We start from the raw sequence: 24,305 nt of genomic DNA on the forward strand, positions 1-24,305 counted from the left end.
GTCTCAAAAAAAAAAAAAAAAGAAAAGAAAAGAAAAAAGTGGAGGTGGTCATGCATTGGTGGAAAGGGAGTGGGAGAGAAGAGGTGAGGTAGGATGTGTGACCCAGGCAGAGGGACAGAGGGACCTACATTCTCGAGGGGGAGGCTGGGCCACACTGGCACCCACACTGAGGCTTGGCCCGGGCTGTGTGTGCTGCAGGCATTACATGGCGGACCGTCTCCTGAGCTTTGGCTCGAGCTGGCTGGAGGGGGCCGTGCTGGAGGAGATTGGCCTCTGTTTTCCCAACCGCCTCCCCCAGCTGATGCTGCAGAGCCTGAGTACCTCTGAGGAGCTGCAGCGCCAGTTCCACCTCTTCCAGCTCCAGCGGCTCGACAAGTTGTTCTTGGAGCAGGAAGACGAGGAGGAAAAGAGACTAGAGGAAGAGGAGGTAAGAGCAGGGAGAATAGGAGAGTGAGAGAAGACTAGACCAAAGAAGGGAGCCCAAGGGCCCTTGAAATCCTTCTGTCCTTCAGGAGGAAGAGGAGGAGGAGGAAGCTGAGAAAGAATTATTTATTGAAGATCCAAGTCCAGCCATTTCTATACTGGTCCTGTCACCACGCTGCTGGCCGGTCTCCCCACTCTGCTACCTGTACCATCCCAGAAAGTGCCTTCCCACAGAATTCTGTGATGCCCTTGACCGTTTCTCCAGTTTCTACAGCCAGAGTGAGGAACTAGGGAGAGGAAATTGGAGATCGGGGTGAGACTGGGGGTGGCAAGAGAGGAAGAGGAGAGGACCTTGGGACAGGATATAGATATGAAGAAAAATATCAGCTCCTACAGAGGGATGAGAAAGCATGGGTTGTAGTTTCATTAATTTCTGCTCTCATCAGTTCCTTTGACTTTCTATGAATTTGTTCTGTTTTCTTTTTCTAACGTTGATTTTTAGTCTTTTCAGACTTTTTTCCAAATAAAAGTATTTAAGACTTCATTTCCCCTCAATACTGCTTTAGTGGCATCCTATAAAGTTTAAAGATTTTTTTTTTTTTTTCTGAGATGAAGTCTCACTCTGTCACCCAGACTGGAGTGCAGTGGTGTGATCTTGGCTCACTGCAGCCTCTGCCTCCTGGGTTCAAGCGATTCTCCTGTCTCAGCCTCCCGAGTAGCTGGGACTACAGGCATGTACCACCACACCCGGCTATTTGTGTATTTTTAGTAGAGACGGGGTTTCACCATGTTAGCCAGGCTGCTCTCGACCTCCTGACATCAGGTGATCTACCCACCTCGGTAAGCCACTGTGCCTGGCCAAAAAGATTTTTCAGATTGGGATATAACTAGTATTCAGTAAAGTGCACAAATCTTAATTATAAGGCTTCATGAATTATTATATTAATATACACCCATATATCTACCTCCCTCACACCCCCATCAAGATACAGAACATTTCCAGCATCATGAAAGGCTCTCTCCTTCATGCCCCCTTTCCGGTCAATGTCTTCTTCCAGGAGAAATCATTATTTTTAACCTTTATCACCATAGATTTGTGCCTGTATTTGAACATCATGTAAATGGAATCATACAGTATTCCGCTGTGTCTGATGTCTTTCACGAAACATACTGTCCGTGGGAGTGATCCAAGTTGTCAGGGGTATCTTTCGTTTATTCATTTCTTTTGCTGAGTCATATTCCATTGTATGGTTGTATTTACCCTTTCTGCTATTGATGGACATTTGGGATGTTCCATAAGTTTTTATTATGTATTATTTTTATTATTGTTTAGTTCTAAGAATTTTTAAATTTCTAAGTTTTTCTTTATTTTGTTTTTCAGAAGAATATATTTTTAATTTCCAAACAAGTTTTTCTTCAGTTATTTTTTTGTTTTATATTTCTACCCTCATTCCCCTGTGGCCAAAGAGCATGGTTTCTATGGTTCTGAATCTTTGCAGTTTATTGAGGCTTCTTTATGGCCTAGTAGATGGTCATATTTTACCTGTTTCATGTGTGATTAAGAGGAATGTGTATTCTTAACTGGATTCTACATATTTCGCCAAATTGACCTTGTTAATTGTTTTGTTTACATCTTCTGTAAAGTTAGTAGTTTTTGTCTACTTGATCTACTACTGAGAGAGGTGTGCTAAAATTACCACTATGATGGTGAATTTTTCAAAATTGCTAATCATACTGGTTTTACTGTATATATATTTTTTGGCTATTTTGTTAGAAGGTTAAAATAGTTTAACAGTGCCATCCAGTAGAACTTTCTACAATGATGGAAAAATTATTTTCTGCACTATTCAGTATGATAGAATGGAAATTAAGTACTTGGAATGTGGCTAATATAACTGAGGAACTAAATAATTTCATTTAATTGTAATCAATTTATTATTTTATTTTATTTTAATTTTTTTGAGACAGAGAGAGTCTCGCTGTCTCACCCAGGCTGGAATACAATGGCTTGATCTTGGCTCGCTGCAACCTCCGCCTCCTGGATTCAAGCGATTCTCCTACCTCACTCAGCCTCCTGAGTAGCTGGGATTACAGGTGTGCACCGCTATGCCCGGCTAATTTTTGTATTTTTAGTAGAGACGAGGTTTCACCGTGTTGGCCAGGCTACTCTCGAACTCCTGGCCTCAGGTGATCCAGCTGCCTTGGCCTCCCAAATTGCTGGGATTACAGGCATGAGCCACCGCGCTCAGTCATAATCAGCTTAAATTTAAATAGTTACATGTGGCTAATGGCTACTATGACGGACCATGCAGGTTTAGAAATTCCAGAGCCAATGAGACATTATTATGAAGTGACTTTCTCTGTAATAAAGCTCTTTCCCTAGAAGCCTGCTTCTCTGGCATTAATAGGACCCCGACTTTCTTTGGTTGTTGTCTTTGCAGTTTATCTTTTTCTATCTTTAGCTTTTTGTTTTTGCATGGAGAGAAGTTCTTAATCTTTTGCATACCTTTTTTTTTAAATTGTGGTAAAATATAACTAGCATAATATTTGCCATTTTAACCATTCAAAGTATGCAACTTGTCCTTTTACTTGTACTTTTTGAGAGGGGGTGTCACTCTGTCACCCAGGCTGGAGTGCAGCGTGACGATCTTGGGTGGCTCACTGCAACCTCCATCTCCCAGGCTCAAGTGATTCTCCCATCTCAGTCTCCCAAGTAGCTGGGACTATAGCTGTGCACCACCACTCCCAGCTAAATTTTGTATTTTTTGTAGAAGCACAGTTTTGCCGTGTTAGCCAGGCTGATCTCGAACTCCTGGACTCAAGCGATCCTCCCACCTCAGCCTCCCAAAGTGCTGGGATTACAGGTGTGAGCCACCGTACCTGGCTTCCTTAAACTTTTTAATAATGAAAGTTAGATCTAGAGGTTTCATCAGGTTCAGATTTTTTTTTTTCTTCGCGTATATTTCTGTGTATACTGCACCTGGCTTATTCCTTTACTTGAAAAAATTTCTTTGGAAATAATTTCAAATTTACAGAAAAATTACAAGAATAATACAAAGAATACCTACATACTCTTTATCCAAGTTTACCTTTTGTTAACATTTTGTTAACGTTTGCTTTTACTATTTGCCCTTTGTTTATGTATATGTGTGTATATATGTATGTATAGAGAGACTTATTTTTCTGAACCTTTGAGAATAAATTGCGTATATGCTGGCCCTTTGCCCCTAAGTACTTTAGTACATATTTCCTAAGAATAAAGGTCTTCTCTTATATAACCACAGTTCATTTATCAATTTCAAAAATTTAACTCTGGTATAAGTATTGTGATCTATTTTCCATATTCTATTTTTTTTTTTTTTTTTTTTTTTTTGAGACGGAGTCTTACTCTGTCCCCCAGGCTGGAGTGCGGTAGTGCTATCTCAGCTCACTGCAACCTTCGCCTCCCAAGTTCAAGTGATTCTGCTGCCTCAGGCTCCTGAGTAGCTGGGATTACAGGCACCCACCACCACGCCTGGCTAATTTTTGTGCTTTTAGTAGAGACGGGGTTTCACCATGTTGGCCAGGCTGGTCTCAAACTCCTGCCTCAGCCTCCCAAAGTGCTGGGATTACAGACATGAGCCACCGTGCCCAGCCTCCATATTCTAATTTTTCTTTTCTTTTCTTTTCTTTTTTTTCTTGGAGACAGAGTATCACTCTGTAGCCCAGGCTGGAGTGCAGTGGCGTGATCTCAGCTCACTGCAAGCTCCACCTCCCGGGTTCACGCCATTCTCCCACCTCAGCCTCCCAAGTAGCTGGGACTACAGGTGCCCGCCACCACGCCCGGCTAATTTTGTTTCTGTATTTTTGGTAGAGATAGGGTTTTCACCATGTTAGGATGGTCTCGATCTCCTGACCTTGTGATCTGCCCACCTCGGCCTCCCAAAGTGCTGGGATTACAGGCGTGAGCCACCGCGCCCAGCCATTCTAATTGTTTCAACTGACCCATCATGTCTTCTATGACTTCATTTTTTTGTCCAGGACAGGATCAGTCTAGGATCACCTGTTACATTTAGTTGGCATGTCTCTTTAGTCTCCTTTAGTCTGGACTAGTTCCCCATTCCCCATCCTTTGCCTTTTATGACACTGACATTTCTGGAGAATATGGTCCTTTTACTTTTTTTTTTTGTTTGTTTTGAGACAGAGCCTTGCTCTCTCGCCCAGATTGGAGTGCAGTGGCACGATCCCAGCTTATTGCAACCTCTGCCTCCCAGGTTCAAGTGATTCTTCTGCCTCAGCCTCCAGAGCAACTGGGACCACAGGCGCACGCCACCACGCATGGCTAATTTTTTTGTATTTTTAATAGAGACAAGGTTTCACCATATTGGCCAGGCTGTTCTTGAACTCCTGATCTCATGATCTGCCTGCCTTGGCCTCCCAAAGTGCTGGGATTACAGGCATGAGCCACCGTGTCCGTCCCCTTTTATATTTTTTATTTTATTTAATTAATTTATTTATTTATTTATTTATTTTGAGATGGAGTCTTGCTCTGTTGCCCAGGCTGGAGTACAATGGTGTAATCTCAGCTCACTGCAACCTCCGCCTCCCAGGCTCAAGCAATTCTCCTGCCTCAGCCTCCTGAGTAGCTGGGATTATAGGTGCCCACCACCACACCCGGATAATTTTTGTATTTTTAGTAGAGATGGAGTTTCACTATATTGGCCAGTCTGGTCTCGAACTCCTGACCTTGTGAACTGCCCACCTTGGGCTCCCAAAGTCTGGGACTACAGGCGTGAGCCACCATTCCTGGCCTACTTTTTAAAAATGGTTCCTCATTTTAAGTTGGTATATTTCTTCATGATTAGATTCAGGTTATACATTCCCAGGCAAAATACTAAGTATGTGGCGGGCATGTTCTCAAGGCTTTACACCCTGAAGCACACAGTTTTCATCTGCCCCTTCTTTATGATGTTAATTTTGTCAACCTGGCCAAGAGGTTGTTTGCTTTCTCCACTCATATAGTTCATATTTTTTCTCCTTGCTACAATTAATAAGCGGTCTGTCAGGGAAGGTACTTTAAAATCATGCCAGTATTCTATTTTTGTTAGGATTTCCCCTGGGATTGTTTTGCTTTTAACTTTGCCATACCCTTTGTGTTTTAGGCACACGTCTTATAAAAACCTAGAATTTGGCCGGGCGCGGTGGCTCAAGCCTGTAATCCCAGCACTTTGGGAGGCCGAGACGGGCGGATCACGAGGTCAGGAGATCGAGACCATCCTGGCTAACACGGTGAAACCCCGTCTCTACTAAAAAAATACAAAAAACTAGCCGGGCGCAGTGGCGGGCGTCTGTAGTCCCAGCTACTTGGGAGGCTGAGGCAGGAGAATGGCGTGAACCTGGGAGGCGGAGCTTGCAGTGAGCTGAGATCCGGACACTGTACTCCAGCCTGGGCGACAGAGCAAGACTCTGTCTCAAAAAAAAAAAAAAAAAAAAAAAAAACTTAGAATTTGTTTTTTGTTCAACCTGACAATCTCTTTTTAAGATGTCAATTTTAGCCCGTTATGAGTAACAAATTCGTAATAAATTCATAAATAATAAACTCATAATGAATTCATTTATTATTCATTAATTGGCTGTTTCTAACTTATTTTGTGTTTTTGTTTACTCTTCTTATATTTAAAGAAGAATAAATTGAACACCTATGTACATATGATTCTACCCTGGGTTTTTGTGCTGTCTTTTTTCTTTCTTCTTTTGGATTGATTGATTGTTTTTAAAAAATTTATTTTTTGTCTGTATCAGTTTTAGAACTTAGGCATTCTGTTTTTATAATTGAATACCCTTGTATTTTTAACCTGTATCCTTGATTAGCTAATATCACTTCCTACCTTTCTGAACAATAAAAGGATCTTAGAAAATCTTAACTCCAGCTCTAATTCCCATATTACTTATTACTGTTGTTCCATATTTTAGAATTATCTTTTTTTAACCTCCAACATTGTCATTATTATGATTTATTCAGGGATATTTACATTTGCCACCATGCCAATTGCTTTAGCCACCATTTCCTTTGCCTCTTGGTCCTTCTTCTTTGTAAAATACATCTGCTAGAAGTGCCTTCAGGCCGGCCATGGTGGCTGATGCCTGTAATCCCAGCACTTTGGGAGGCTGAGGCAGGCAGATCACCTAAGGTCAGGAGTTTGAGACCAGCCTGGCCAAGATGGCAAAACCCTGTCTCTACTCAAAATACAAAAATTAGCCAGGCATGGTGGCACACGCCTGTGATCCCAGCCACTCGGGAGACTGAGGCAGGAGAATTGCTTGAACCTGGGAGGCGGAGGTTGCAGTGAGCTGAGATCATGTCACTGCACTCCAGTCTGGGGGACAGAGTGAAACTCCGTCTCAAAAAAAAAAAAAAAAGTGTCTTCATTGAGGAGTTTGGTGGAAAACCCTACCAGTTTTTTTGTCTGAGAAGGGTTATTTTCACCCTCATTTAAAAAGTTTTATTATAAATTTCAAGCATATACAAATGTAGACAGACTAAACTCCAACATATATCAGCTCATGGCCAATCTTGCTTCAATCTGTACTCCCATCTATTCCCCCCCAAAATTTAAAAGATAAGTGCTCTTTCTTAAAAAAAAAAAAAAAAGGATACTACAATTATCAAATATTTAGAAATTTGCAACTTGTATCAAGTATACAGTCATTGCTCATATTTCCCTGATTGCCTTGGAGTTTTTTGGTTAGTTATTTTGTTTAGTGAGGATCCAAACAAGGTCCATGCATTGCATTTGGTTGCATTATCTTACATCTCCCTTACTCTATAGGTTTCCACCTCCCGTTTTATCCTCCTTGCAGTTATTTCTGGAGGAAAGTGGGTTATTCATTCACAGGCTGGATTTTCCTGATTGCATTCATGTGGTGTCTTCAAGCATATTCCTCTGTCTCCTTTATTTCCTGAAAACTGATTTGTAGGTGTAGAGGCTTATTCAGATTTGGGTTTGATTTCTCGGGCAAGAACGCTTCAGTGGTGGTATGTGTCCTTCCACCAGGAGGCAGGTTCAGCCTGTCTCCCTTTGTGATGTTGAGACGAATCAACGGATTTCAGTGTGTCAGTCATGTCTACACATTACATGTAATTTTCCATCAGCTTTTCACCAGGCAGGCATTTCTACCATTGCTTAGGTCTATCATTTCATTAGGGGTTATGAAATAGTTATATCTAGTTCTGTCATTCCTTCTTCATGTATTAGCTGGAATGCTTTCAAGAGAAATTTCCTTTCACCAACTGTTTATTTACCCTGAAGTCCAGTTTATACAGGAAAGGCTTGATTGTTTCCTCTTCCAATTATTTTTAACTAGTTTTAAAAATAATGTGTTGGTTCTCTAGTATGTTTTAAATATAACCAATGGGGTCTTTTAAAAATATATCATTATGAACTCATAGATTTTTAAATATTTTGTGTGGTTCCATCACACATTGCAGATTTTTTTTTTTTTTTTTTTTTTTGATGCTCAAATTGTCCCGTCTTTGGTCAGAGAGCATCTCTCAGGTAGGCTCCTGATCCCTTTAATACTCCCCGTTTGACAGCTTCCTTGCTTTCCAGTAGGAACAGATGTCTCAGGCTCACCTTGCCTGAGCTGTGAAACAGGAGGAGGAAGAGATCCAGCTCAGTGGGTCTTTAAAACTGTGAGCTCCTTGAGGGCAAAATGCAAGTGCTTTCTCTCTGGTGTTTTTGCATGGAACCTGCCTGGCTCAGGGCTAGGCTCTGGGTCTAGAGATGGGCTCCTAGTTACCTGTGGCTCACCAGGGAGGCAGGCGCAGAGAAGGCTGAGATCTGGAAGCTTGACAAGGTATCTGTCTGTCTGAAAATGCTGGGACCCTCCTCCCCGCAGGGACTAGTAGGAGCAAAGCTTGACACCTCAACCCCTAAACCCCTCGTTTCGCCCATTCTGTGTCTCCACTCTTCTCCTTGACACTTGCCTAGGTCAGAACCATCCAATCCTGGACATGGGACCACATCGGCGACTGCAGTGGACGTGGCTGGGCCGGGCTGAGCTGCAGTTTGGGAACCAGACACTGCATGTGTCCACCGTGCAGATGTGGCTGCTACTGAATTTCAATCATACAGAGGTGCTTCAGCCCTTAGCCTCTCTCTGTCTTCTCTGCCACCTTGTCTGTCGCTGTTCTCCTCCTAAACTCTGTTTCTCCTTTCATCCTTCCTCCCTTCTTCTTTTCTTTCCTTTGACTCCTGACTGGGCATTTCTCCTCATCAGGAGGTGTCAGTAGAGACCTTGCTGAAGGATTCTGCCCTCTCCCCAGAGCTGCTGCTCCAGGCACTCGTGCCCCTCACCTCGGGGAATGGCCCTTTGACCCTGCATGAGGGCCAGGACTTTCCACACAGGGGTAGGTCACTGGGGACCAGGCTGAGCCTCTGCTGCTGGTCGGGGGGTCGCCCTCAGGATGGAGGGACTGTAGTAGGGGTGAGAATGGGGTCATCTTAGTCCCCATTCATCTGTCCCTCTGCCTCCTCCGGTACCTGACCGGGAGTGGGTTCCAGGTGTGCTGCGGCTTCATGAGCCTGGGCCCCAGTGCAGTGGGGAGGCCCTGTGGCTGATACCTCCCCAGGCGTACCTGAACGTAGAGAAGGATGAGGGCCGAACCCTGGAACAGAAGAGGAATCTCTTGAGCTGTCTTCTTGTTCGTATTCTCAAAGCCCATGGGGAAAAGGGCCTCCACATTGATCAGCTGGTTTGTCTGGTAGGCAGAGAGGGGACCATGAAGTTGGGGGAGGGAGGGAGTCATGCTTGGGATTGGGGATGAACACAGTGAACTCTTTCCATGTAAGACTTCTGTAGGGTGACATTTCCATCTGGGTTTTCTGTGCCTGACAGAGCAGATAGGAGGTAAAGATAAGGCACGAATGTTTACCATGCGCCAGGCCCTATTCTAAGAGTTTGCATGATTAAGTCATTTAATCCAGCCAGGCACAGTGGCTCATATCTGTAATCCCAGCACTTTGGGAGGCCAAGGCGGGCGGATCACTTGAGGCCAGGAGTTTGAGACAAGCTTGGCCAACAAGACGAAACTCTGTGTCTACCAAAAATATAAAAATTAGTTGGGCATGGTGGCACATGCCTGTAATCCCAGCTACTTGGGAGGCCAAGGCATGAGAATCACTTGAATCCAGGAGGTGGAGGTTACAGTGAGCCAAGATTGTGCCACTGTACTCCAGCCTGGGCAACAGAGCAAGACTCTGTCTCAAAAAGAAAAAAAGTCATCATTTAATCCTCAACAATCCTATAAATGTTATTTTATTTCATTTGACAGATAAGAACAGTGAAGTATGAGAAACTTAGTAGTGGCCAGGCGCTGTGGCTCACGCCTGTAATTCTAGCACTTTGGGAGGCTAAGGTGGGTGGATCACTTGAGGTCAGGAATTCGTGACCAGTCTGGCCAACATGGTGAAACCCCATCTCTACTAAAAATACAAAAATTAGCTGGGTATGGTGGTGCACACCTGTAGTCCCAGCTGCTTGGGAGGCTGAGGCAGGAGAATCCAGGAGGCAGAGGTTGCAGTGAGAGATGGTGCCACTGCACTCCAGCCTGGGCAACAGAACGAGACTCTATTGGAAAAAAAAGAGAGAGAGAGAGAGAGAGAAACTTAGTAACTAATCTACAATCACACAACTAGTAAGTGGCAGAGCCGCCAGACACCGTGGCTCATGCGGGAGGATCACTTGAGTCCAGAGTTTGAGGGTACAGTGAGCTGTGATCATGCCACTGCACCCTGGCCTGGGTGACACAGCAAGATTGTCTCTTAAAAAAAAAAAAAGAGGGGGAGGAATAAGTGGCAGAGCTGGGCATTGAGCCCAGCAGCCTGCTTCCTAGGTAAAAGTGGTCTTATTGTTTCTTTCCTCCTATCCAGGTGCTGGAGGCCTGGCAGAAGGGTCCAAATCCTCCTGGAACCCTGGGCCACACTGTTGCTGGGGGCGTGGCCTGTACCAGTACAGATGTCCTCTCTTGCATCCTGCACCTCTTAGGCCAGGGCTATGTGAAACGGCGTGATGACCGGCCCCAGATCCTGATGTATGCTGCTCCAGAGCCCATGGGGCCCTGCCGGGGTCAGGCAGATGTCCCTTTCTGTGGCAGCCAGAGCAAAACCTCCAAGCCTAGGTAGCCACCCCACCTGACCCCTTGCAGTGAGGTGGGAGAGGTTGTCATGCCAAAACCAAGATCCCTTGTGGAGAAACACTTCCCTTCTTTCTTTGTCTAATCCCCTTTTCCCTATCCCTGTTATTTCCCTAACTTTGATAGTTTTTATTGACCCTCCCAGCACCACCACCCCTTTCCAATTGGGACCTGCAAATATGTATTGATTGCTAACTATGTACTCTACTCAGTTAAATATACAAACTTTCAGGAAGTTTGTTCTACAGAGGAATTTGCCATAGGATTTCACTAATCAGCCAGCACCCCTAAAGCTTTTTAATGTTCTTTGGAAGCTGTTATGGCCCTGCTTTTTGTATCACGCTGTTTGCATCATGTGTAAAGTGAATTATCTCGAGTAATCTTTCTCAAACCTCAACAAGGAGCTAGTGTTAAAATGCAGATTTAACAGCAGAGCTCTCTGTGATGCCTGTGCTGCTGGTCCACAGACCACACTTGAGCAGTAAGGATGGAGATTGCTGTTCTCACTACAGGTGCTGCCACCATTTGGGGTGAGACCTACAGTGGGACTGTCCCATCAGCTATTGGTCTTTTAGCACCCTGACCCCTAGATACCTATTTTTCCCCAGTCATTGCAACAGCCAGCCCCACCCTGACATTTATAAGTGCTCCTGTGGAGGACCTACTCTGACGGTTGGTTTGGGTGGTTATCCTGAGGCTGGTTAGGCAAGCGAGCAAGTATGCTCAAGTAGGGAGCTGGGGGCCAGGTGGGTTCAGTTAGTAGGCTGGATAACAGTGCAGGAATACTGACTTCTGTTTCTTCCCTCCCCACAAGCCCAGAAGCTGTGGCTACCCTGGCATCTCTACAGTTGCCTGCAGGCCGCACCATGAGCCCCCAGGAAGTAGAAGGGTTGATGAAGCAGACGGTGTGTCAGGTGCAGGAGACTCTGAACTTAGAGCCAGATGTCGCTCAGCACCTTTTGGCTCATTCCCACTGGGGTGCCGAACAGCTGCTGCAGAGCTACAGTGAGGACCCTGAGCCACTGCTGCTGGCAGCTGGGCTGTGCGTACCCCAAGTCCAGGCTGTACCCACACGGCCTGACCACTGCCCTGTCTGCGTGAGCCCTCTGGGGTGTGACGACTACTTGCCCTCTCTCTGCTGCATGCACTATTGCTGTAAGGTGAGGCCGCGCCAGCATTGCTCCTGCCCCTGGCTTTCTGCCCTACCCTAACAAAATTCCTTGGGAATTCTTGGGTTCTAGCCCAGCACTGCCATTTTCATCACCAGGGCAATAGCGGATTTAGTCTCTTAGTCCCTCTTAAACTAGTTTTGTCATCTGTAAGTGGTACCACCTGCCTTGACACTCTAAAGGGTGGTGGTTAGGATCTAGCGATATGTATCAATGGTTCTCCAGCTCAGCTTCATATTATAATCACTGGAAGCTTTTATAAGTCTTAATGCCCAGACAATACCTCAGACTAATTGAACCAGAATCTCTGGAGGTGAGAAATCTGGAGGAAGTTTTAAAGCATCCTCATGGGATTCCCATTATCGGCCAAGTTAGAACTGAAAGATATATGTGTAAAATAGATGTCAAGGCACTTTGTGAAGTGTTTGCAAAAGTGTTAGTAGATTGGTGATAACTCTAGTTTGTGGTTGCCCTTATCACCATTTAAGTCCCCTCATCTCAGCGCACTATCACTACTTTTATCATATACTCTCACTTAATACAAAATTAATTTTTTTTAAATGGGCCTTGTGAGGTAGTGTGCACGCCTGTAATCACCTTACTTTGGGAGGCCGATGTGGGCAGATTGCTTGAGCTCAGGAGTTCGAGACCAGCCTGGGTAACATGGCAAGACCTCGTCTTTACAAAAAACACAAAAATAAGCTGGGCATGGTGGTGCACACCTATAGTCTCAGCTATTCGGGAGGCTGAGGTGGAGGATCACCTGAGCCTAGGAGGTGGAGGCTATAGTGAGCCAATATCTCATCACTGCACTTCAGTCTGGAGGACAGAGTGAGACCCTGCCATAGGGTCTTCTTGCTGTATAGGCTTGCTTCTATACAGTGGACACAGAGAAGCTTGCAGATGGGGAGTGAGTCATCTTCAAAAGTAAAAAAAAGTGGGGCTGAGGTACAGAGAACGTGGAGCACTGAGTCTGATATTCCCTGCCTCACAGCTCTTTAGAACTGGTGCCAAGCCCAAACACATCAGTTTAGCAGGAGGGGCACTCCTGGTTGCCATGAATTCCAGCTGCTTCTCCCAACAGCGTTTCCCCAGTAGTGGGTGATAGACGTGTCTGCATGTGCTTGTGTGCACATGCATGCGTGTGTGTGTGTGTGTGTATTTTTCTCTTTCCCTTTGGCTCTCCTTCTGGCTCCTCCTCTCACATAGTTGCTTATGCTCCCTTTTCCCCAGGTTCTTAATTATTTCCTTTACACTTCCATATTTTCATTCAACAAATATTTCTCATGGACTTATGTGCGTAGCACTGGGTGCTAAATGAGGTATTGAAAAAAATCCCAGCAAGAAATGACCAGAGAGCTAATAATATTGATGGGAGCTCACTGTGAGCCAGGCATTGTGCTGTTTACATGGATTATTTTACTTAATTCTCATACTAGTTATATGAGGTAGGTATTTTTGTTACTGCCATTTTTCATGACAGAGGGAGACACTTGGAGGTGAAGTAATTTGCCAAAGGTCAGGATTTGAATTTTGGCAGTCTCAAGCAATCCTCCCGTCTTGATCTCCCAAAGTGCTGGAATTACAGGCATAAGCCACCACACCCAGCCTGACAGTGGATTTTATTTTATGAGAAGCCATAGTGGGTTTAAGCAGAATAGTGATATGATCTGGTTTATATTTATATTTATTTTATTTATTTATTTATTTTTATTTTATTATTATTTTTTGAGATGGAGTCTCACTCTGTCACCCAGGCTAGCATGCAGGGGTGTGATCTCATCTCACTGCAACCTCCACCTCCTAGGTTCAAGCGATTCTTCTGCCTCAGCCTCCTGAGTAGCTGGGACTATAGGTGCCTGCCACCACACCCGGCTAATTTTTTGTATTTTTAGTAAAGACGGGGTTTCACAGTGTTAGCCAGGATGGTTTCGATCTCCTGACCTTGTGATCCACCCGCCTCGGCCTCCCAAAGTGCTGGGATTACAGGCGTGAGCCACCGCACCTGGCCCTACAGTTTTTAAAAGATTGCTTCTGCCATTATATGGAGAAAAGGCTTGGATGGAGCAAGAGTGAAAGCAGAGATGCCCATTTGCTGACTGTCGTACTAGAGGCAAGAGATGGTGGTAGTTTGGACTAGGGGCAGTGGCGATGAGAGAGGGCAGATTGGGACACATTTGGAAGTGGAGCTGATGGGATTTGGTGGGGTTAGATGTAGGGGCTTCAGAGAGGGGAATCAAGGATGGTTCCTGTGCTTTTGACCTGAGCATCTGGGTGGATGGCATGTGTCATCTTTACTCTGTTGTGGCCCTGTGAAGTTTGAGCTGTTTGTTGGACACCTGTGTGGAACTGGCAGGTAGACAGTAGATTTTTGAATTTGGAATGAAGTAGAGAGGCCTGGCAGGCCTTACCCAAGGAGAAAGAAGCAGACCCAGGGTACCAAGCCTGTAGAGATATCGAGGTGGGGGGTCGCAGGAGTTTGAGACCAGCCTAGACAACATAGCAAGACCCTGTCGCTACAAAAAATAGAAAAAAAATGTACCCAGGCATGGTGGTGCACACCTATAGTCCTACCTACTCAGGAGGCTGAGGTGGGAGGATTGCTTGAGTCCAGGAGATTGAGGCTGAGCCATGATTGTGCCACTATCCTCCACTGTGGGTGACAAAGCAAGACCCTGTCAGAGAGAGAGAGAGAGAGAGAGAGAGAGAGAGAGAGACAGACAGACAGACAGACAAGGGGCCTGAAAACCAGGCAGATGAACAGGCTGATTGAAAAGCCCCTGCTGAGGAGGAGCCTGTGCAGCACTGGTCACAGCTGAGCGGCACAACAGCAATGCAAGAGAAGCAGCAGGACAGCTCCCAGGGTGAGCCCCACCACTTGGGTTGGACAATAGTCATGAGAGCAGCTGGGGGTCCCCAGACTGAGATGCCAGGTCAGAGGGGGATCCTGAGGCACCAGTGTGCCTATAAGAGTAGGGTCTGAATTCAGAGAAAATTTTCCCTGTTCTATGTCAAAAATGCAAGAATTTGCATTCAATTTCCCAGCCTTGTCTGGGTTTGTTTCAATGCAGAAAGGGTTTTGTTTACTTTGGTCTGGTACTTTGAGTAAAAACGATCTAGTCAGGTGCTTCACATTTATGCTGCAGCTTTGATATGATGGACACACGGTCTCCTGAGGGTTTAGACCCATCATTTTGGAAAGCATGGCCATAGGCAGTGTGAGAGGCAGGGGTCGTTCGTGGAGTATTGTAGGAGGCTCAGACGTCTGTGACGGCTGCTCGTGCATAGACCAAATGGATGGTGTGGGGAGAGACCGGGAGAGGAGACCATGGATCAGAACAGGCTCTCACAGTGGTTTAGGGATGAGGGGATAATGGCCTGATTTAGCATGGGTGGGGGAGTGACATGGGAGCAAAAGAACGATATGAAGTTTCCGACACTGGTGACGAGGGGGACGGTGGTGCAAGTTGATCAGGGTTTGGGGGAAACGCAATGGGCAAGTCAGTTTTGTAGAGAAGAGGCTGGGTCTGTTGGAGGCATGAGTCGGAGACAGGAGCATCCAGACAGTTATTGGAGATAAGCCACTGGAGTTGGGAGGAGAGACCAGAGCCGTGTTGTCAGCCACCCAGGCGACCCATTTCCTAGGCCTCCTTTCTCTCAGACCTTCCTGCTCTCTGCATATCTTTCTTAGAATTTGAATCATTCTCCTTTTTCTTGATTATTTCTACCCATTCCCTCCTTGTCCATCCCAACAGTAATTATGATTAGGCAAATACACAGCCTACCCCATCCTCAAAGACAACTGTAATTTGGGCCAGTCTCAGTGAAGCCGGAGAGAGGAGTCAGCATTGTTTGATGTAGAGGCAGGCTTGTCTCTGGGCTTCCACGTGGTAGTGGAGGGGAAGGGAAGGAGGGACGCTAGCTTAGTTACCAGGACACTCCCCCGTGCTGCTCCCACACTGTCTCTGAGCAGGCCCTCCTTTTGTCCCTCCCAGTCTTGCTGGAATGAGTACCTGACAACTCGGATCGAGCAGAACCTTGTTTTGAATTGCACCTGCCCCATTGCCGACTGCCCCGCCCAGCCCACCGGAGCCTTCATTCGTGCCATCGTCTCCTCGCCAGAGGTCATCTCCAAGGTATCCTCTCTCGTCTGAGAGAGGCTCCAGTGCAGAGCCAAAGGAGTGTGCCCCAGGGAGTGGACCAAGCTACGGGGTCTGGGGGCCTGGAGGTGTGGCATCCTGGAGAGCCATACCCTCACCTTATGGCACCTGCGTCTCCACAGTATGAGAAGGCGCTCCTGCGTAGCTATGTGGAGAGCTGCTCCAACCTGACCTGGTGCACCAATCCCCAGGGCTGCGACCGCATCCTGTGCCGCCAGGGCCTGGGCTGTGGGACCACCTGCTCCAAGTGTGGCTGGGCCTCTTGCTTCAACTGTAGCTTCCCTGAGGTGGGAGCCCCACACTGGCCCTGACCCTGAGCAAGGATTCACACTCCTTCCCTGCTTAATACCCCCTCCCTGCCACACACACAGACTGTGACTTGTCCTTCCTCAGCCTCTGCCACCCAGTTGAGCCATGTTCCTCTTCCTGGAGCCCTCCACATGTGACCTGTGCCTGCTCCCCCCTCTCCTGTGCACACCAGCCGTGCTGTCCTCAGGACTTAGCTGTGTCCCTACCACGCCCTCTTGCCCTAGGCACACTACCCTGCTAGCTGTGGCCACATGTCTCAGTGGGTTGATGATGGCGGCTACTATGACGGCATGAGCATGGAGGCACAGAGCAAGCACCTGGCCAAGCTCATCTCCAAGCGCTGTCCCAGCTGTCAGGCTCCCATCGAGAAGAACGAGGGGTGCCTGCAGTAAGAAGGGGGGTACTGTGGGGAGCCAGAGGGCAAGGGGAAGGGAGGAAACCTGGCAGAAGGAGGGAGGAACAGGCTTAGTGTAAAGCTCAGCAAAAGAGGGCGGTTCCTCAGCCGCCCCTCACGTGGCAGCCTCCACGGTGGCTTCCTGGATCTTAATGTTCCTTTTCCCACTTGTAAGTCCACACTGACTGGGGGAATTCAAAAGCAGGGGTGCATTCAGCAGGGCTGGGTATGACTAAGGAGACTTATCAGGGCAGGAGCAGAGGCCACAGCATCAGCAGCGGTGCATCCGGGCCCTTGGCATTCCTGGCACGCCCCTGCCCAGAGGCAGGAGTCCCTGACCAGCCAGCTTCCTCCATAGCATGACCTGTGCCAGATGTAACCATGGATTCTGCTGGCGCTGCCTCAAGTCCTGGAAGCCAAATCACAAAGACTATTACAACTGCTCTGCCATGGTAAGGCGCTGGGCACTGGGGGAGGGCAGAGACCCAGAGCCGTCGGGGAGGGGTGCTGTTACCAGGTCCTGGGCAGACCAGGCTCCGTGCAGTGCAGTGTTCTGGCTGTTGGGACAGAGGCTCAGTGCAGGGAAGACAGCCACCTGGGCCTGCAGATGCTGGAAAGTCTGTTCACAGGGAACTTCAGCTCCAGAACAGGACTTCTCATACCGAGGTGGCTACAGAAAGGCTGGGGAGGGCCAGACACTCACAGGAGGCAGCAGGGCAGAGCAGGAAAGAGCAGGGACCCTGCAGTCAGAGCCTGGCTCTGCTGCTTAGCATGTGGCTTTGAGCAAGTTCATTTGCTTCTCCAAACCTCAACAGCCTCTGCAAAAGGGGTGAATAATATGACCTACCCCACATAGTCTTGAGGACTGAATGAAGATAACCAGGGGAGGTATAGAAAGGCCTCCATGAATGTTGGCTTTTCCACTTATTAACTCCTTCCTGTCCAAACAAAACACCCAATAGCCCACTCAACATATCCTTGCTAGGTAAGCAAGGCAGCTCGCCAGGAGAAGCGGTTTCAGGACTATAACGAGAGGTGCACTTTCCATCACCAGGCGCGGGTGAGCCGGAAGGAAACAGCGGGTAGATGCCTGCAGAAGCAGGGTGGGGTGGCGGGGTGGAGGGGGGTGGGCTGAAGGTCTGACCGGGCAGGTGGTGCTGCGCCACCTGTGCTGGTGCTGATACACCTTCCTCCACACAGGAATTTGCTGTGAACTTGCGGAACCGGGTGTCTGCCATCCATGAAGTGCCCCCGCCCAGATCCTTTACCTTCCTCAATGATGCCTGCCAGGGACTGGAGCAGGCTCGGAAGGTGGTAGTGGGTGGGGGAGGAGAGCAGGGGAGGGGTATGCCAAAGGGGTCTGGGGAGCCTGGCTGCTTTCATCAGACTTGCCTGGATGAAGGGAATGAGGAGAGGGCAGGCGGGAGAGCTGACGGGAGCCCTTGCAGGTGCTGGCCTATGCCTGCGTGTACAGCTTCTACAGCCAGGACGCAGAGTACATGGACGTGGTGGAGCAGCAGACGGAGAACCTGGAGTTGCACACCAATGCCCTGCAGATCCTCCTCGGTGAGCCACCCCTGCCGGCCAGGCCCTCCTCCTGCCTCCTCCCCTCTGCTGCACAGCCTAGCCCCTCCCAAACAGGTCAAGCCGTAGCCCCACCTTCCCTCTCTCCTCTTCCTCTTCATTCCTCATGGCCTTCTCACTGCCTGGCTGTTAAAGTTCAGGTCGAAAGCCTACATTGTAAGGTGCCCAAGGGGCAGATGTTTGCGGATGTTTCTTGGTTTCTGGTCTCTACCCTGCTCCCCTAGGGAGCTTCATGAGAATGTCTAGAGCTGCACTTGGCGCTTGGTAGATGTTCCATAGGTGTTTGTTGGAGGAAAGAATGGATGAGAATGAGAAGGGAGGGAGCCTCTGTGCCTGCCCCCTCTGCAGAGGAGACCCTGCTGCGGTGCAGAGACCTGGCCTCCTCTCTGCGACTCCTGCGGGCTGACTGCCTCAGCACGGGCATGGAGCTGCTCCGACGGATCCAGGAGAGGCTGCTTGCCATCCTGCAGCATTCCGCCCAGGTACTCCCTGGCCCAGACCCCTTCTGCTCCTGCGTTCTGCGGGGGTTGTGGTCCTCCTGTCCCAGCACAGCCCCTGCCCTGGGGTGAGTCCAGAAGGAAAGGCAGCAAAGCGGGTGAATGGATGTTAGGAGACCTGGGTGCACATCCTGGCTCCTAGGCCAACCTGCCTGATGCTGCTGGACCCTATCACTTTACCTCCTGGGGATTCCTACAAAATAAAGGAGTTGGCTAGCCCACATCAAGGGTATTTGGTCAGGTGCCTATCAGAATCACTTGGGGAACTTTTCCAGACTATACTTCCCAGATATAGATTTGAAATCCTAGGAGTGGGCATCAGGGGATTGGGGTCACTGGAACAAGGGCTCTCCCAGGCTCTCTCCAGCTCTAATGCCCTGATACTGAGTCTAAACTGAATCCTGTCCTCTGGTTGCTTACTGACTAGTAAGTCACGTGGGCAGAAAAGACATACATAGATTCTGTAAGCTCTTTAAGCACAGGGTGGTGTGCCTCACCCTGGTACCCCGTATCTCTGGAGACCATCCATGAGTGAGCTCACAAAGGCAGTGGTTCATGAAGTGCTGTGCTTGGAGGGGAGCAGTCCTAGCAGGAGCTTGGCCCTCACAGAGCATCAGTGGAAGGAATGCTGGGTCCAAAGGCCCCATGCCTTCTACCTCCTACTTCCCAAACCCTTCTGTCTGCTCACCAGGATTTCCGGGTTGGTCTTCAGAGTCCATCAGCAGAGGCCTGGGAGACAAAAGGACCCAATGTGCCCGGCAGTCAGTAAGTGGGGTGGGCAGAGCCACGGAGGAGGCAGTGGGACATGGCAGCTTCCTCTGGGCTGAGTGTGGTGGCTTTCCCTAGGCCCCAGGCCTCCTCAGGGCCAGAGGCGGAAGAAGAGGAGGAAGACGATGAGGATGATGTGCCCGAGTGGCAGCAGGATGAGTTTGATGAGGAGCTGGACAATGACAGCTTCTCCTACGATGAGTCTGAGAACCTGGATCAAGAGACTTTCTTCTTTGGTGATGAGGAAGAGGATGAAGATGAGGCCTATGACTGAGGGGCAAATGCAGGAAACACCTAGAGCCGCCCCAGAGTCACGGGGCTGTGGGGGCGGGAGCTGCCCGTTTGTCATGGGGAGGGATTCCCAGTGTCTGCAGTGCCTCTTTCTGTTTATTGAATAAAGGCCTCTTTCTCACACACGTCTCGGAGCAGGCTGACAGCTTCACCGGGGGCCAATCAGTTGCCACTGCCCTGGCCCCATATCCATCCACACCCCTAATCTTTACTGTTTCCTTTAGACCTCCGGACTCTTCTATCCTCTGAGAAGGCTCAGAGCAGACTCATCTGACCTAAGCTGATAAAGGGAAGTGAAGGTTGGCATGGAAAGGGCCAGGTGCAGCCCCAGCCCAGTTCAGAGGAGACAGAGGGGGGTGGCCACCCCCAGGAGCAACCTTCCTCCCAACTCTTTTTTTTTTTTTTTTGGTTCTGAAATGGAGTTTTGCTTTTCTGCCCCAGGCTGGAGTGCAATGGTGTGATCTCGGCTCACTGCAGCCTCCGCCTCCCGGGTTCAAGCGACTCTCCTGCCTCAGCCTCCTGAGTAGCTGGGATTACAGCCATGCATCACCATCCCCATCTAATTTTTGTATTTTTAGTAGAGATGGGGTTTCCCATGTTGGCCAGGCTGGTCTCAAACTCTTGAGCTCAGGTGATCCGCCCGCCTCGGCCTCTCAAAGTGCTGGGATTACAGGTGTGAGCCACTGTGCCCAGCCTTTCCTCCCAACTCTTGGCTCACTGCAAGCTCCACCTCACGGGTTCACGCCATTCTCCTGCCTCAGCCTCCCGAATAGCTGGGACTACAGGCACGCGCCACCACGCCTGGCTAATTTTTTGCATTTTTAGTAGAGATGGGTTTTATCATGTTAGCCAGGATGGTCTTGATCTCCTGACCTTGTGATCCGCCCACCTCAGCCTCCCAAAGTACTAGGATCACAGGCGTGAGCCACCGCACCCGACCCTCCTCCCAATTCTTAAGTGTTCCTGGGGAGAAAGGGGCTTGAGGGCATTAGGAGTTGTCCTCCTCTTGGCCTAGAGATTTCTAAAGCATCTATCCTGAAGTGAAGTGTGGCAGGACTCAGACAGAAAGTTAGGATTTTAACTGTACCTTTTAATTTGCTCCTGGGGCTAAGAGGAAGGAGGGTACTAGAACAGTGTCTGAGAACAGAAGAATTTAAGAAAGTGAGATTAAGTCAAGTGGGTGGGTCAGGGGAGGCAGCCACCTGCCCTGGAGGATCAGCCTCGAAGTATCGATCCAGCAGCGCCTCCACCTCTCCCTCCTCGTAGTCCCACACCTGGAACCGAGAGCCATCTGCTGCTCCCCGGATCATGGCCGAAAGCACTGGAAAGGGCAGGGAAAGGTGGAGCTGCCTCCCATCCCCACCCTCACAGCTCCCTTCTCCCTTCCCTGTTGAGGGAGGCTCGGTGCTCAGAGCCCACCAGGGAAGGAGCTGAGGGCTGGGTCCACAGAAAGCCAGGAGGGAGGCTTGGGGTGCTTACCACGGCCAGACTGCGGGCGGAACAGGCATAGGATCCGCTTGTTGAAGGCCACAGCCCGGCCCAGCTCATAGCCTACACCCAGGGATGGCTGTGTCACTTCTGCCACGACCACTGGGAAGAAAGATGAGAGGAAGCCTCAGCATTGGGGGCACTTGGGCTTCATAAGGAAGATGGCGATGTGGCTGTGGTGAGGAGGGAACTCTGGGAGTCCCTTCTAGGTGTGGAGGCTGGGATGTCCAGGGGAACCCAACACTCCAGAGGAGTTAGGTGCTGGAAGGAGGGAGCGCCACTCACCGTCCGCCTGCTGCAGCCACACCAGGTCCCGCTCATGGATGAGCCTGTCACCCCCAGCAGCCTCTTCCCCTGTGTTGAGGGAAAGCTGGTCAGGGACATGCCTCATGCTGGCTCCTCGTAACTCCTATGCCCTTGCATGTCCATACCCACCCTGCTTAGGGAGGGCGGGAGCCTTGTGCTAGATGACGTGACCCAACGTGACGATCTCGTCAAAGCAGCGAGGAAATGGAATAGCCACAAAAAGAAAAATTCAGCCCTGTGCAAGGTGGGATGTGTGTGATTAGGGCCAAATGAGAACATGGGCAGCACATGAGAATGATTAGGGAAAGGTACATGGGCACTTAGCCAAAAGTAGGAGAGGCATCCTGGGCCCAGAAGGTAGGGATCTCGGGTCCTAGTTTGATTAAATGTTATCTTCCAGGACGGTGAGGCTCAGCCCACCACATCAGGTTAGGACCACTGGGGAGCTTGTTAGAAGTACAGATTCCAGGGCTGGGCATGGTGGCTCATGCCTGCAATCCCAGCACTTTGGGAGGCTGAGGTGGGTGGATCACTTGAGGTCAGGAGTTCAAGACCAGCCTGGTCAACATGGTGAAACCCCGTCTCTACTAAACATACAAAAATTAGCTGGGCATGGTGGTGCACACCTGTAATCCCAGCAACTCGGGAGGCTGAAGCAGGAGAATCATTTGAACCCAGGAGGCAGAGGTTGCAGTGAGCCGAGATTACACCACTGTACTCCAGCCTGGGCAAAGAGCAAAACTCTGTCTCAAAAAAAAAAAAAAAAAAAAAAGTACAGATTCGGGCCGGGTACAGTGGCTCCCGGCACTTTGGGAGGCTAAGGCGGTAGGCTCACAAGGTCAGGAGTTCGAGACCACTCTGGCCAACATGGTGAAACCCCATCTCTACTAAAAATTAAAAAATTAGCCAGGCATGGTGGCAGGCACCTGTAATACCAGCTACTTGGGAGGCTGAGGCAGGATAATTGCTTGAACCTGAGAGGTGGAGGTTGCAGGGAGCGGAGATCACTCCACTGCACTCCAGCCTAGGCGACAGAGCAAGACTGTTGTCTTGGGTGGGGGGAAGAAAGTACAGATTCGAAGGCTTTATCCCAGATGATCAGAACCTGCATTTTTAACAGGCTCCCTCAGATAACACTAAAGACCTGGAGAGCCACCAGGCAGTCTGGATATACCATGAACTAATGAGCTATAAGCTTCAGGGTCCTCCACTTGCACAGACCCTTTCCAAACCATCAGCAACTTTGTATTGTGATTTTTGTCTTTTTAAAGAGATCTCCCAGAACTGCATGAGGTCCCACAAATTGTGGGTCTGCTCTTGGGTAGGGTAAGTGGAAACCACTTAAGGTTTTCTTAGCAGAAGCACAAGCATTCAAGATACAATTTTCAAACTGGGAGGATATGCAAGATTCCAGACCAGCACATCAAAGCATGCTTTAGAGAAATCCAGCCAGACTCAGTGGCTCATGTCTGTAATCCCAACACTTTGGGAGGCCAAGGCAGGCAGATCACTTGGGCTCAGGAGTTCAAGACCAGCCTGGTCAACATGGCAAAATCCTGTCCCTATAAAAATACAGAAATTGACCAGGTGTGGTGGCGCACACCTGTAGTCCCAGCTACTTGGGAGGCTGAGGTGGGAGGATCACTCAAGCCTGGGAGGCAGAGGTTGGCAGTGAGCTGAGATTTTGCTGCTGCACTCCAGCATGGGTAATGGAACAAGACTGTTTCCAAATAAATAAATAAATAGAAAAAAGGAAAAAGAAAAACCCAGCAGCCAGGAGCAGAACACAATAACAGCCTGAAAGAGAACATGAGGCCAGTGTGGGGGCTCACACCTATAGTGCCAGCACTTTGGGAGGCCCAAGGCAGGAGGATCGCTTGAGGCTAGGTCAGGACCAGACTGGGTAACATAGTGAGACTCCCGATCTCTACAGAAAAATTTTGAAAATTAGCCAGGCATGGTGTCGTGCCCCTGCAGCCCTTGCTAATAGGAGGCTGAGGCTGGAGGATCGTGAGCCTAGGAGGCCGAGGCTGCAGTGAGCTATGATCACACCACTGCACTCCAGCCTGGGCAACAGAGTGAGATTCCGTCTCAAAAACAAAACAAAACAAATAAAAACTTGGTGGGGAGGCAGGAGGATACCTTTCGTGTTGGGTGGTGGAAAAGATTCCAGGGGGTGAGGTGGGAACTGAGCCCAGGCAAAGCAGCCCAATCCACCTTCTTTCTGTTGCACCCTACAAACGCTCTGAAAGCAGCTTAAGACAGAGTTCTCCAAGAAGGGACCAAAGGTCAAGATAATGCCGAGAATGCCTCACACCTGCAGACTTGCTGGGACCCACGCAGTCCGAGCCCCGGCCAGTTTCCTTCTCGGACTGGGGCGCTGGATGGAGCACCGGGGTAGGAGGGCGGGCTCCTGGCGCCGGGAGCGCAGCTGCCGGGGTATCAGGCCCGGACCCCGCCAGCCCAGCCGGGCTCCCGCCGCGTCCCCGCAGCCCGCGTCCCCAGGGCCTTACCGCGCGCGCCCAGCTCGGCGGCCGCCACGTGTTCGGTGAGCACTGTCCCGAATCGCCGCAGCCGAGACACGATCCGCTCGTACAGCGTCCTGTCCTCGCGTCCGCCGCGAATGCTCCCGCAGAAGTACAGGGCCGGGCGGCCAGACTCCCCCAGCTCCCCGCTGTTGCTGCGCCCCCCCACCCTGGCAGCAGCCATTTCCCAGCCGCCCGCGCTCTCCCGCGCCAGGGG

General features: G+C 49.3%; 2 protein-coding genes across 9 annotated transcripts in view; one reads left to right on the forward strand and one right to left on the reverse strand.

Moving 5' to 3' along the window:
• The window catches only part of CUL9 (cullin 9), a 43,750-nt gene extending 23,855 nt beyond the window's left edge, over positions 1-19,895 (forward strand). For 4 of the 8 annotated variants that reach the window (XM_030928818.1, XM_010369710.2, XM_030928819.1 and 1 more), the window contains 17 exons: positions 199-427; positions 513-702; positions 8,394-8,539; positions 8,683-8,812; positions 8,967-9,166; positions 10,335-10,582; positions 11,412-11,757; positions 15,762-15,902; positions 16,049-16,213; positions 16,460-16,623; positions 16,988-17,081; positions 17,615-17,689; positions 17,830-17,940; positions 18,078-18,195; positions 18,562-18,695; positions 19,402-19,475; positions 19,557-19,895. In XM_030928818.1, coding sequence (XP_030784678.1) covers positions 199-427; positions 513-702; positions 8,394-8,539; positions 8,683-8,812; positions 8,967-9,166; positions 10,335-10,582; positions 11,412-11,757; positions 15,762-15,902; positions 16,049-16,213; positions 16,460-16,623; positions 16,988-17,081; positions 17,615-17,689; positions 17,830-17,940; positions 18,078-18,195; positions 18,562-18,695; positions 19,402-19,475; positions 19,557-19,752 — 2,761 coding nt within the window. In that variant the 3' untranslated portion in view covers positions 19,753-19,895. Of the gene's footprint in view, positions 1-198; positions 428-512; positions 703-8,393; positions 8,540-8,682; positions 8,813-8,966; positions 9,167-10,334; positions 10,583-11,411; positions 11,758-15,761; positions 15,903-16,048; positions 16,214-16,459; positions 16,624-16,987; positions 17,082-17,591; positions 17,690-17,829; positions 17,941-18,077; positions 18,196-18,481; positions 18,696-19,401; positions 19,476-19,556 lie in introns of those variants that run through there. The other 4 variants (XR_004056832.1, XM_030928820.1, XR_004056833.1 and 1 more) reach the window with 4 other exon arrangements.
• A 943-nt stretch (positions 19,896-20,838) lies between these two features.
• DNPH1 (2'-deoxynucleoside 5'-phosphate N-hydrolase 1) lies at positions 20,839-24,305 on the reverse strand. The gene is made up of 4 exons (XM_010369714.2): positions 24,077-24,305; positions 21,543-21,611; positions 21,249-21,359; positions 20,839-21,090 (listed from the first exon to the last, which is right to left on the reverse strand). Exons 1-4 carry the CDS (start codon positions 24,270-24,272, stop codon positions 20,942-20,944), a joined length of 525 nt encoding a protein of 174 aa, XP_010368016.1. The 5' UTR covers positions 24,273-24,305; the 3' UTR covers positions 20,839-20,941.

The sequence above is a fragment of the Rhinopithecus roxellana genome, chromosome 4 (assembly GCF_007565055.1).
Source record: "Rhinopithecus roxellana isolate Shanxi Qingling chromosome 4, ASM756505v1, whole genome shotgun sequence".
Taxonomy (NCBI): Eukaryota; Metazoa; Chordata; class Mammalia; order Primates; family Cercopithecidae; genus Rhinopithecus; species Rhinopithecus roxellana.